Here is an 11,343-nt window from a genome sequence, read left to right as displayed (position 1 = left end):
GAGATAGAAAAGAAGTGTGAATAGATTCAGTCAGGGAGGAAAAGGAAAGGGGCTGGAATGCAAAGAAGAAGGAAAAAAGAGTCCTAAAAAGGAGCAGAAACACCGGTCTGTGTGATCACCTGAGTTGTTCACGTTGTGCATCTTGCTCTGGGTGGGCTGCTGCTGCTGTCCAACGCACCCGTATGTTGTGGAGAAACTTGACTCGCCCTCGTAAATCGTCTGCAGCATACTCCACTCAGCGCTCGGGTCTCATCGCCAGCCTTGCGTTTCCTGTCACCAAGAGCCACCCCTCTACCACTCAGGGGAGAGACCACGACAACAGACAACTCTCTCGCTTCCTCTGCCTCCTCCTCTGAGAAAGCACTCTCACTGTAGAAGCAATAACACTAACAGCACACTCTCTCTGCAGGCTTCTTCTACCCTGCCTCTAACAGGTCCAAACGACTCACACTTTTTTTTTCTTATCTACTTCTCCTCCTTGTTCTCTTCTCTGCTACAGTCTGTGGCTCTGAGACAGAGACAAATGTAGAGACGGGTTGCTAGAAAAGCAGTGTAGAGCGTACTGAGCACCTCAGTGAGGCAGAAATGCACGTCAGGGAGGGAGCAGGCTTCATTTGCATGTGAATCAACAACTGCGTGGCCCACAGGTGACAGAAATAGAACAATGGCCAGCCCTGGCTAAAAATAGGTCAGGCGAGGCATAGGGATTGGAGCAGCATTGATGCGTTTAAAAATACCACACCAAACACAGCTGTCTTCTTCTGCTCCTGCCAGAAGGCAAATCTCCTGACTCCCTCTCTGCAGATGGAGGCTTGATTCCTCAACCTCTTCTTTTTTATTTTTTCTTATTTGTTAAAACTGTTTCACTCTCCTTCCCTCACAATCACTTGAATCCTCTCTTCATCTTGGTCTCACAAACACATGGTTAAAATGGGCATTTTCATCTTATGTGAGTAATAAACAAGAGATTACGATTTTCTAAGAATTCACCGTTATGTACAATAATATGTGTGTATTTGCATATTTTATATATTTGCAGTGTAGTGTTAACACATAACGAGTTGATTAATTTCTTCACCTCCAGGGTTCACTACAAACATCTGCTCCATGAGTTGTTATTGCTAATGAATGAATTATTACATTAATCTAATCTTGTAACTTGGTGGATATTTGCAGTTGTTTTACACCTGGAGGGTCACACGTTCAATTCAGACTAAGCATATTGTGTGCCACTCACAGGTAGATGGCAAAACCAGTATAGTCTAAAGAGCGTCAACGGGACCACAGCCCATTTAGAAAAACTGAAAAAACAAATAACCATTCAACACATTCTCCCTCTGAAAGAGGACTGCCAGGTAATACAACGTGGGCTCTTTGACCTATAACAGCTTTTCCTACTTTGCGTCACTACAGCGCCTGGAGTCCATTCAGCAGCATTATTGCCACCTACACCATCTATTTTTTCCCTGATAAACATTAGAAAAAGGAAAAATCATTAAAAGAAATACATTGGGAGATAAGCACACCACCATACACCACTAGTGGAATAATAAAATCACTTGCTGAATTATTACTTTCCCTTATAGTAATGAACTGTTTACAGTTAAGTCAATACATAGTTTAGTCAGCTGAACGCCTGTTCGATTATCTGTGTATATAGCTTTTGTAAAGTTGAGTGTAAAGTGCAACAGAATAATCACAATAACATGAAGGCCTCTAGGAAGTGTGTCACTGTGCCCTGGGTTAACTCACATTCCCTTGATATATGATACTTTATGACTGATACGAGAAATGACAAACAACTTCTGAAGATCTGGGGGGAAAAAAACACCATTTTCAACATAGTCCCAAATTTCATTCACTGTTAAACTGGCAGAGCTCTGTAGTTATTATAATGTGACTCCAGTCTATAAAAGTCAAGTCAACTGTTCAGTCCAACCACTGACGTAGGTGTGGGTTTGTGGCCAAGCAGCCTGTGCCTTTAAATTTTTCATCTTCCTTCATAATTTGACCTGTGTCCCAGCCAGGGGCGTGGAGCCAGCAAGCAGGGCTATTTTTAGGTCTGGAGCTCTGACGACTGGGCTACAGAGAGACAGAGAAGGAGTTTTACTGTGTTGTTTCAGCTGGACAAACATATAAACCCCTCAATCCAGTTATCACAACAAGAAGTAGGAAACACGCAGCTCTCAGACTCACAGACGTAAAGAATACCCTGAGGAAAGTGTCATATACACTGTGTTGTCTAAGTCGCAAGAACAGACTGAGAGGAATATGTGCTCATTCATTTGTCCATTTAAATATATATATATATATAGATAGATAGATAGATAGATAGATATATTTATAGATATATTTGTCCCAATATATTTGTGTGTGTGTAGAATGTAAAAATGTACTATTAAGGAGTAAATACACTAGAATATTACACCTCTGTTTTTTGCTCTTAGTCACAGAACATTGCACAAGTTATAGCTGGAATTTCCTGTTTAAGGAACACCACACGCACTTAGCAAATGGCTGATCTCCGTCAATTAGTTTTGGCATTCAAGATGGTGTGAGAGTTCACAGGCTTCCAAGTCCAAGGTAATGATGACTAAAGAGCTCCATCTGCCACAGCGTGTCAGAGCAGAGATGACCCTCTGCTGTAGTCTGGGACATAACTGATTAAAACAGGGTGTGTAACTGCCAAATAAAAGAACATGGTTATACAATATGACAAAGTCATTTTGCCTGAGCAATTTCCATGATAGAAATTGGGCACATTTATTTTAAAATCTGCTTAAGACCACATTCTGCGAATATACACATTGTTATGAAGGAGATGATGATGTCATTGTTTTGATTTTACCGTAAGTGTTTTGTAAAAGTAAGGTCCAAAGAAATTGAGTCACTTGCAGACAATGGATGGAGGGAAGTGTCATCCATGACACACCTGATGATCTCTCACAGCACAGCAGTGTACCACGGCACAATGGTTGGGAATCAGTGACTAAGAGTATTATGTCTGTGTAGGCTCTCAGTCATCAAGGTCATTGATCCTCAGTTGGTCGGACGACTGACTTTGTTTCAGTTCTCATCAAAAAAAAAAAAAACAGAATATAGCTGTGTGGCTAAATACCTGAATAGAGATTGGTTATATGGTTGTTCAGACCCTGACCTGTTGACAGGATGTTTAATTCACCTACAGTATGTCAGTGTGCGAACGGGGGAGTTAGTAGACTAGTCCGACCCTAACTTTAAAAATTACTCTTAGGGTTTTTAAGGTTTAAATCCAATCAAATAAAATATAACATTGATAAAATGATAAAGCTCTTAGAGACACCCCACACATGTCCTCATATTTTAGATATAAACTTACCTTCCTACCCCTTTTTTCTTTAACAAAGTACATTTAATTAAAACCAATCAGTCCTTGACATTTTAGTACCACAAATCTTGGCTCCCCTAGAAAAACACACTACCCCAATATAAACTAAAGTCTCTTTACAGAATTATTTAAAAAGACTGTCTTTAAAAAGAATTAGCGATTCATTAATTTGTATTTGTTGTAATCCTGTTCAACATGTCCTACTCAAACAGGGACATTAGTGAGACATGTTATTGGCGATTGACCTACAATTATTTATTTATATCTACGTCCTGTCTTCCTAAGGCTGGGATTGTGGCATTGAAAATAGCTTTGTCCAAGTGGCGAGGTCCAATAAACCTGCAATGTGGCGAGCCCATTATAGCTCCTACTGCGTCACTGGCAGCCTTTGTCTACTTTAGTCCTATTAAAGCATTTAAGTGTGAACGTCAGCGTCCCTGCTGGAGAGCCACTCTGCTCTGCTCTTAGAAGCCCGGCTCAGCTCAGTGTCACCTCCCTCAAACCAACACATACACACACACACAGGCAACTGTGTGTTTGTGTGTGTGCATGTGTATATGTATGTTTTGACATCAGAGCCCTAACCTAGAGTGAGGAGAATATTAGAGTGGGCCAGAGCAGTAAAGTGCCCCCAGCACTTTTCACATTTAAATGGAAGGCCATTATACAGCCTTTTTTTGAACACTCTACATGTCACTCAGTATACATACAAATGTAGTTCGCCCACAAACACACATATCACTGTGGTGTAGCATAGCGCAGTTTGGTCAATACCAATGATTTACTGAAAGAAGGAAAACAACATGTCCTGCTGAAATGCTCCAACTCTTTCTGTTCTGTTTTAAAGGAGCGTGATCATAACCTGGAGAGCTGCTGTTGGTTTGTTTTGGGTTTTTTTCTTTTGCATTCACAGTACCACAATAACTGTACCAGTTCCAAATCAACCCCTCAAGTTCTGTGGCTTAATCACCATAGCACTGCTGCCTTGTGACACACTGTGCATGATGAAACCCAGCAGGGAGACCGACTGCAGAAGAAAGGGAACTGAACTTAAGTGTTGCAACAGATATTACAACAATGATTGATTTGGCTCCAAAATGTTTTGTTCCCCTTAATAGCAGATGATCCATGTGGGAGGGAGTGAGTCATGTTTTGTTGTTCCCTGTACTCTGAACTTCAAAGGTCTCATGAGGTGGTGCCTAGGAGATAGACAGGAAGTGCTGGGGGTGGGGGGGTGGGGGGGGTGGCCTGTTGTTAAATAAATTGATCACAGAGTGAGGTCCATAGCCTAATTGATACTTGTTCATTAGGAGAATTGTTTTCATCCATATCTCTGTTCAAGCTTGTCTTCCTGTCTGAGTGTATGCAGGGTTTCATCATGACATCCCAGGACGGCTGCAGCGGATGTGATCATCAGGTGCTCGTTCCTTCTGCTCAGTGGGGACTTTCTTCCCCCAGACAGGGGCCACATACAGTACTAACAGCAGCTTCGTCATGTAACCATGTCCTTTCTCTCTGGTGGCCAAGCCACAGGTTTGAGGGCAGCCCTGGTTCAGATGGGAAACAACCTCTCCACAACAATTCCCACAATGCTTACCTCCCCTCTTACATCATCTTCTGAAGAGTCACCATTGCTTAGGCTTCCTATACCAGTGAGGCACACAACGTTATCGCCCAGGCCCAGACATCTGTCAGACATCTGACACATGGAGCATCTGCCTCCTTTCTCTGTCTGCCTCCAAGTATTCTTTTTTTTTAATTAAATAATTAAATTAAATAAAAGATTTAGATAATAGCAACAAAAGAGCATTAAAGTCTTTGTGCAGCAAGATTATGCAAAATAAACTACCCCCCCTTTTTTGGAGTGTTACACAGGCATCTTTTCAAAAAATGTTATTAAAAAAAAAAGTTATGTTGTACAATGAAAACACTTACCAGATGGACAGATGTAAAATAACAAATTAAAGGTTTTAAATCAGCACTGAGTACAAAGTTTGTACCCAATAAGAGCCGCAGGTAACGCTTTGTAGTTTAAAAAATGTCCATTTTCCGTTCACCTTGTGGTCAGTCGTATGAAAGCATAAAGACGCTACAGCTGTTGATTTGATGGTTAAATCCTATTAGCCTGTACATCTGGATGTGTTATGCGTGTGTGTTTCCCCACTAATGATTTGGGCGCGCTAGCTTTTATTGGGTTACTCTGTCTGGCATCCTGTGGTATTTCCTGTTGGACTTGCAGGCTGATGTAGAATGCACTTAACAGGTTGGATCAAGTAACATGAAAAGCATAAAGGGGGTCATGTTTTGCACTAAATCTTGAAACACTGCCAACATAGTTTTGCAACAGTTAAATTGAGTCTATATAACTTTTTTTATTATTCTAGTCTCTCTTGAGAAACAAAAAACACAAGCTTTATTCATGATGTACAAACAAAAAGATGAAGAAAACAAAATAGCTTTGTTCATTCACTCTGAACTGGTAACAGAGGGAGGCAGAACTATGACAAAGCTTTAAAAACAATTTCAAAGCATCCACTTATTGTGAACCGACCTTGGGGTCAGTTTACTTTCTAACTCTGAATAGGTCCCTGATGCCCTGCCTCCATCTGCAGCTAGGGGCACTTCTAAAAATAGAAGTTTAGCACAAAGCCAGCTGGCAACAGGGGGCAGCTCCTCTTATTTTAGTGATCGATGTGCTTATCTGTGCTTGAAACCATTGATTTTATAAACATGATTTTGTACAACGCACAAGCAGCTTTCAACCATGACAAGCTCACTTTAGGTTCTACTTTGTCAGTTCTTTAGCCTCACATGACGCTACACTATTGATTCACCTACAATACCAAGGAGGCTTAGCATTTACACTAACCACAGCTGGCATTTTACTAAGCTATTGACTAATGAAGGACATCTCTGCCTGAATGGATCCAGTGCAGTATCATTGCATCAGTGGCTCTTTGGCCTACATCACTGAAACGCCCGCAGCAGCCTCATCCCGATGATACAGACGCACTAGCCCAAACAGACACATGTGACATGGAAACTGGCCAAGTTTAGCTGACCTTAGAAAATCCCTGAGGGATTAATAAAAGCAAAGGTTCTCTGTTCAGAGTCATCCTTCCATTCCACATCCTGCTAGACAAGCCAATGTGTAAGTGAGTGAATAGGCGCAGCATTATCCTGTCCAAGTGAACTAAAACAAATAACTTAATATGATAAGAAAATACCGTTTTTCTTCCAGCACAGCTTGTTTGGCTCGAGTCACAGAAGAAAAACAGACACTGACTAAAAACATGACAACATGGAAACCAGTTGTTAAATCAAGGCTGCACTTTGAGTACCAATGCTTTTTGTCAATGACCTTTAAAAGCCTCTTAAAAAAAGAAAAAAAACACCATTCATAGATTTTTAAAGGTGCAGGTAAAAAAAAAAGTCCTACAGGAAATCAGGTTTACTATGGGAAGGGTGGACTAATGCTCATTGTCCAGGCCACTTCCACTTACGCCAGTACTTCTTTACTTGACCACAGCACAGTCACAGGACTCTCCTCCTGTGGTGTCTCAAAGGTCTACAACACAACAATGCTTCTGAAAAATAGCTCTTCCTCTCATTATTAGGGCAGTGGTATGCATACCAGGAAATGTCCCACAGTGCAAATCCCACAACCTCTGTCACATACTAATGTCTGGGCTGCTCCATATGCATAAACCTTAAATACCACGGTGTCCTCAGGTTTGTGGAATTCACAGCCTTCAATTCACATTTTTTAAACAACAGTTAAACAAACTTACCTGGATCAGCTTCTACATTTTAGGCAGTGGAAACTTGGTGCCTTGTGTTACACAAATCCCAAGCACGCTGTACAGACTATGTTCTACTTTTGTAATTCCTGAGAGAGCACCTAATCCAGTCAAACACCTCACTGTTTCCTCTGTTCCCAGAGGGGCCAAGGAAATGGTTCAAGGGTTATCTCACTTTTTTGACGGGAAAACAATAGAACGGCCTCAGCTACTTCAATCATACATGGAGGAAATATTTAACCTCATGCTGTTGATTCGCTAAATATTAGTCTTCCTTGTTTCCCCTTTTTGTTACTAAGTAGTTTTTGTATGAGTGTTCTTGAATCAATTTTAATATTAAGGACTTTAATAAAACCCATTACTTCCTTTTTTCTCTACATTCATGACTACGGTGACTTTTCTTAGTGTGGCACCAACTATAGTGATGCATGGAGATTGTAATTGTGGAACAGTGTTCATTAGGATAAAGCCCCTGTTGGATCCTTCAGCAACAGTGCACCCTGCAGGTGGATTACACATGAGGAACCTCTGGAGACACACTGACACTATTTCTGTACATTTTTAAAGTAAATCCAAAAAAAAAAAACTAAGATAATTTATTTTACAAAAACATGGTGGCATCAAAATATAAAGACAGGGACACAAAAAATGTCCTGCAAGTAAAGAAACGGAGAAACAAATACTTTACTCTGCAATGGCACCCACACACTCTGCTGCACGTAAAGAGGCAGCAGCGTTCACATAGCACTGCCACCATGCTGTGCTTGGGAGTGGCTGCAGTGTTCCTGTCCTCTGCCTTTCATCTAGGATCCAGTAACCAAAGTGATTTTTTTTTAGTCCAGACCCTTAAATAACGCAGACACTAACAAGCTTTGGTTCTCTCCTATAAAACATGCTGAAATCTCCTGCAGTGAAACAAAAACAGCCTCCTCAAGGCTGCTGGGCAAAATGGGCTTTTGGTTTTTTAACCAACTTAATACTTTAACCTGATATACTGTATGTACAAAAATGATACAAAATACAATCCTGTTGCTACTTTGTGTACTGTATATTAATACACGATGATGATATGCCGAGTAACACTTAATTTCCCCAAGGACTGAAAGATTGTTTTCTGAAAAAGTTATATATCTTTCCATCCTCTGACTCCCGGTCAAAGTTAGAAGGGAATTTGAGCACGTTTTAAGGTTGTCACCTCAAAGAGACTAAAAAAAATCTGTTTTGGAAACAGATGGGCTTGTAACCCTTTCACACCTTCCTGGGCCACGGTGGCCTTTACGAGGGCACTGCTCTTAGATATTTTGCCAGTGTGTCCAATCTCTGTGTAATTCCTGGATGCGCTTGTTGGGCGCATTTCACGCCAAGTGGGGAGGGGTCTCGGCCATGACCTCCTGTAGTCCCATAACTCACCGGATGGACTGACAGAGGTGGCAGATACATCCACATGAAAGGTAACAACAAAGAGATGTTTAGCGTGGCAGAGCAGCGTAGGGCCCCAGAGGATGATGGGATGGCAGAGAGAAGGGAACTAACAGGCCTGTGAAGTCTGAGGTTGGTCTGTTTTGGCCATTAGAGGAAATGACCACACCCTGTGATAGGTAAGTGACAGTCTGCCCATCAGACTGGACATACCAGGTCTCTGAGTCACAGCTCATTTATCACTTTCACTGACTTTCTAGGCAGGTTTGACAAAGTAAAAGCAGCATGGGCACGCACCATGGTGCAGAGGACAGACAGCAGATGGCCAGAGAGGCAGATGAGTGAATATAGAGAGAAAGCAAAACACGTATATAGAAAGTATATGAAAATAAGGCTCTACGCCTGATATATGCCTGAAAAAAAATAAGCAAAAAAGTCGAAATTGGATAAAAATGGTCAGAACCGAAGTTATGTATTCTAATATTTTTCCAATACTTCAGGGGGAAAAAATTAACTTTTCCCATTTTTCAGCCACTTCAGAGGCCTCTCACAGGCGTCAGTGATTCATCTCTCAAACTCCATTTGGACAGGAAGTGAAAACAAATGAAAGTGCCCCCCCCCCCCCCCCCCCGCACACCGTAGGTTTTCAGCTCTTTGGCTGCACAATGTCTGCTCCACAGCCACACTATTGCTTTCACTGGAGCTGTGCAGCAGTGAGGATCAGCACCAATAAATAAAGGTGTGAACATGTCTTTCCATTCCTTTTTTGTTTAAGAAAACACGTTGAGATAAAGCACAGGACTGCTTTCCACATGCCTCTGTTTAACCTCAATACACACACGCAGCACACCCAGCGGAGCCGCACCAAAAACACAACTCAGGGGTAAAATAAATCATATGACTTACATCACCTAGTCGTGCAGATCGTCACTCAGTTGCGAGGCTTGTGGACTGAGAAAACAGCAGCGGTGCAGCTCCATAGCTGCCTGGCCCAGTTCCAAGACAGACGTACGTGCATCACCTGTAGATGTTCCTGTTCCAGGTCCACTTCTTGGCGTTTAACTATTGACATAAAGCACACACAGTTAAGTCAGAATACGTTCAAACCTTTTGTTTTTAACATGTCTCGTGTTGGAAAGACTTTTGTTAACTATAAAAACTCAATATTCCCATTTAATGTAGATATGTTAGCCATAGTTGTGACGTTTCGGGACATAATGAATATATATTAGATTTTAATGTAGATATGTTGTGAAGCCATAGTTGTGAAGTTTCGGGACATAATGAATATATATTAGATTATATTGACAATACATACCCATACTAGACTATACCACTATCATCCAGTAAATGATCCCAAAGTTCTTGAGTACATATTTTCTGAACATTAAGCATTAACCACCAGCCAACACACTGCATGTTTGGACCACTGTAGGTAAAGTCAATTCACCAACGCCGTCATTGTCTCACATTTCACTTTAGTACCTTGAAGAAACGGCATCATGTTTATTGTCGTAGTGGCAATAAATATTGTTCTCCTTCTGTACAGCAACAGATTGCTTACTAATGAGACAGACTGCTCTGGAATTAACATCTATAAAAAGAAGTCTTCCTGCCAGCTTTGTTTGTTGTTACGCAGTTTGGCCACTGTCTCAGCGTCTCTGTCGTTTCCTTGTCTCACTGGCAACAACATTGTGTTAAACATTTGTACATTTGACAAAAACAACAAAAATACATTGAATGCTTTTCATCACATATGTTAAAGACAGAGAAAAAACATGAATGAGTTCATTAATTTTCTTCAATTTAATCCTTTCGATGAATTAAAGGTCCCATTTAGTTAACAGGCGAGGGCAGGACATAAACTCAAAAACCTGCAAAGATCCAAAACACAGATATCAGAAATTCAAACTAAGCTTCTACTGCCAGTAGCTGGGAAGTACCGATGGAAGTATCGGTCCAGTGTTCTGCTTGAAAATCGAAAGTAAAAATGTGCCATTCTCTCTGAAAGCCTATCACTGGGAGATAGATGACAGCCCATTCACGCCTGCTGACCAAAACACACACACACACACACACGGAGAAGGAATGGAAAAAAGCGGGCCACTAATTTAGAGTGTCAACTAACAACTAAATCCCATGTTTTTGGAATGTTGGAGGAAACTATTCTAAGAAAGACGTGGAGAACATGCAAACTCCATCCATCCATCCAGAAAGTCATCTTATTGCTGTAAGACAAGAGCACAACCACATCTTCCACCGAGAAGCCTCAGTGATACTATAAAGACCTGATTTATTTAAAAAAAGAAAAAAAAGACGGCATGTACTTTCTCGAAATCTTTCTAACAATTGGAAGCGTCTACACACAATACTCTACATGTAGAGTATTAGCAGGGGAAACGTGGGCTGACAGAATCTGCAGTCAAACTCTTGACCCTGCAGCAAGGAAAAAAAACCCACAGAATTATCTGCAAATTCAAAACTACAAAACAGCTTAAAATATCCTAAAATTCAGCAAAAACTTTGTTCAATCCCTGCATTTGAAATAGGAACTGCCGTCTTGTTAAACTAAATAGCAGTCTCTTTCCAAGAGTTCCTCTATGTAGCTTGATCGTTAATCCCCCTCTTGTAAGTCACTTTGGATAAAAGCATCTGCTAAATGTCTAAATGTAAATCGTTAAAATCTCAATTCAAATTTGGCCAAATACTGTAGGCATCTATAACTCTCACAGCTCCTGCTCCGTCTTTGAACCGTAT

At 41.0% G+C, this 11,343-nt stretch overlaps 1 protein-coding gene across 3 annotated transcripts in view; it reads right to left on the bottom strand.

The window, feature by feature from the left end:
• The window catches only part of hdac9b (histone deacetylase 9b), a 37,141-nt gene that overhangs the window by 21,607 nt on the left and 4,191 nt on the right, over positions 1 to 11,343 (bottom strand). For 2 of the 3 annotated variants that reach the window (XM_008323368.3, XM_017038173.2), the window contains exon 1: positions 120 to 262. In XM_008323368.3, the coding sequence (XP_008321590.1) occupies positions 120 to 228 (109 nt within the window). In that variant the 5' untranslated portion in view covers positions 229 to 262. Of the gene's footprint in view, positions 1 to 119; positions 263 to 9,492; positions 9,649 to 11,343 lie in introns of those variants that run through there. The other variant, XM_017038175.2, reaches the window with a different exon arrangement.

The sequence above is a fragment of the Cynoglossus semilaevis genome, chromosome 13 (assembly GCF_000523025.1).
Source record: "Cynoglossus semilaevis isolate Cse_v1.0 chromosome 13, Cse_v1.0, whole genome shotgun sequence".
Lineage (NCBI taxonomy): Eukaryota > Metazoa > Chordata > Actinopteri > Pleuronectiformes > Cynoglossidae > Cynoglossus > Cynoglossus semilaevis.
This window is presented reverse-complemented; position numbering and strand designations above follow the sequence as displayed.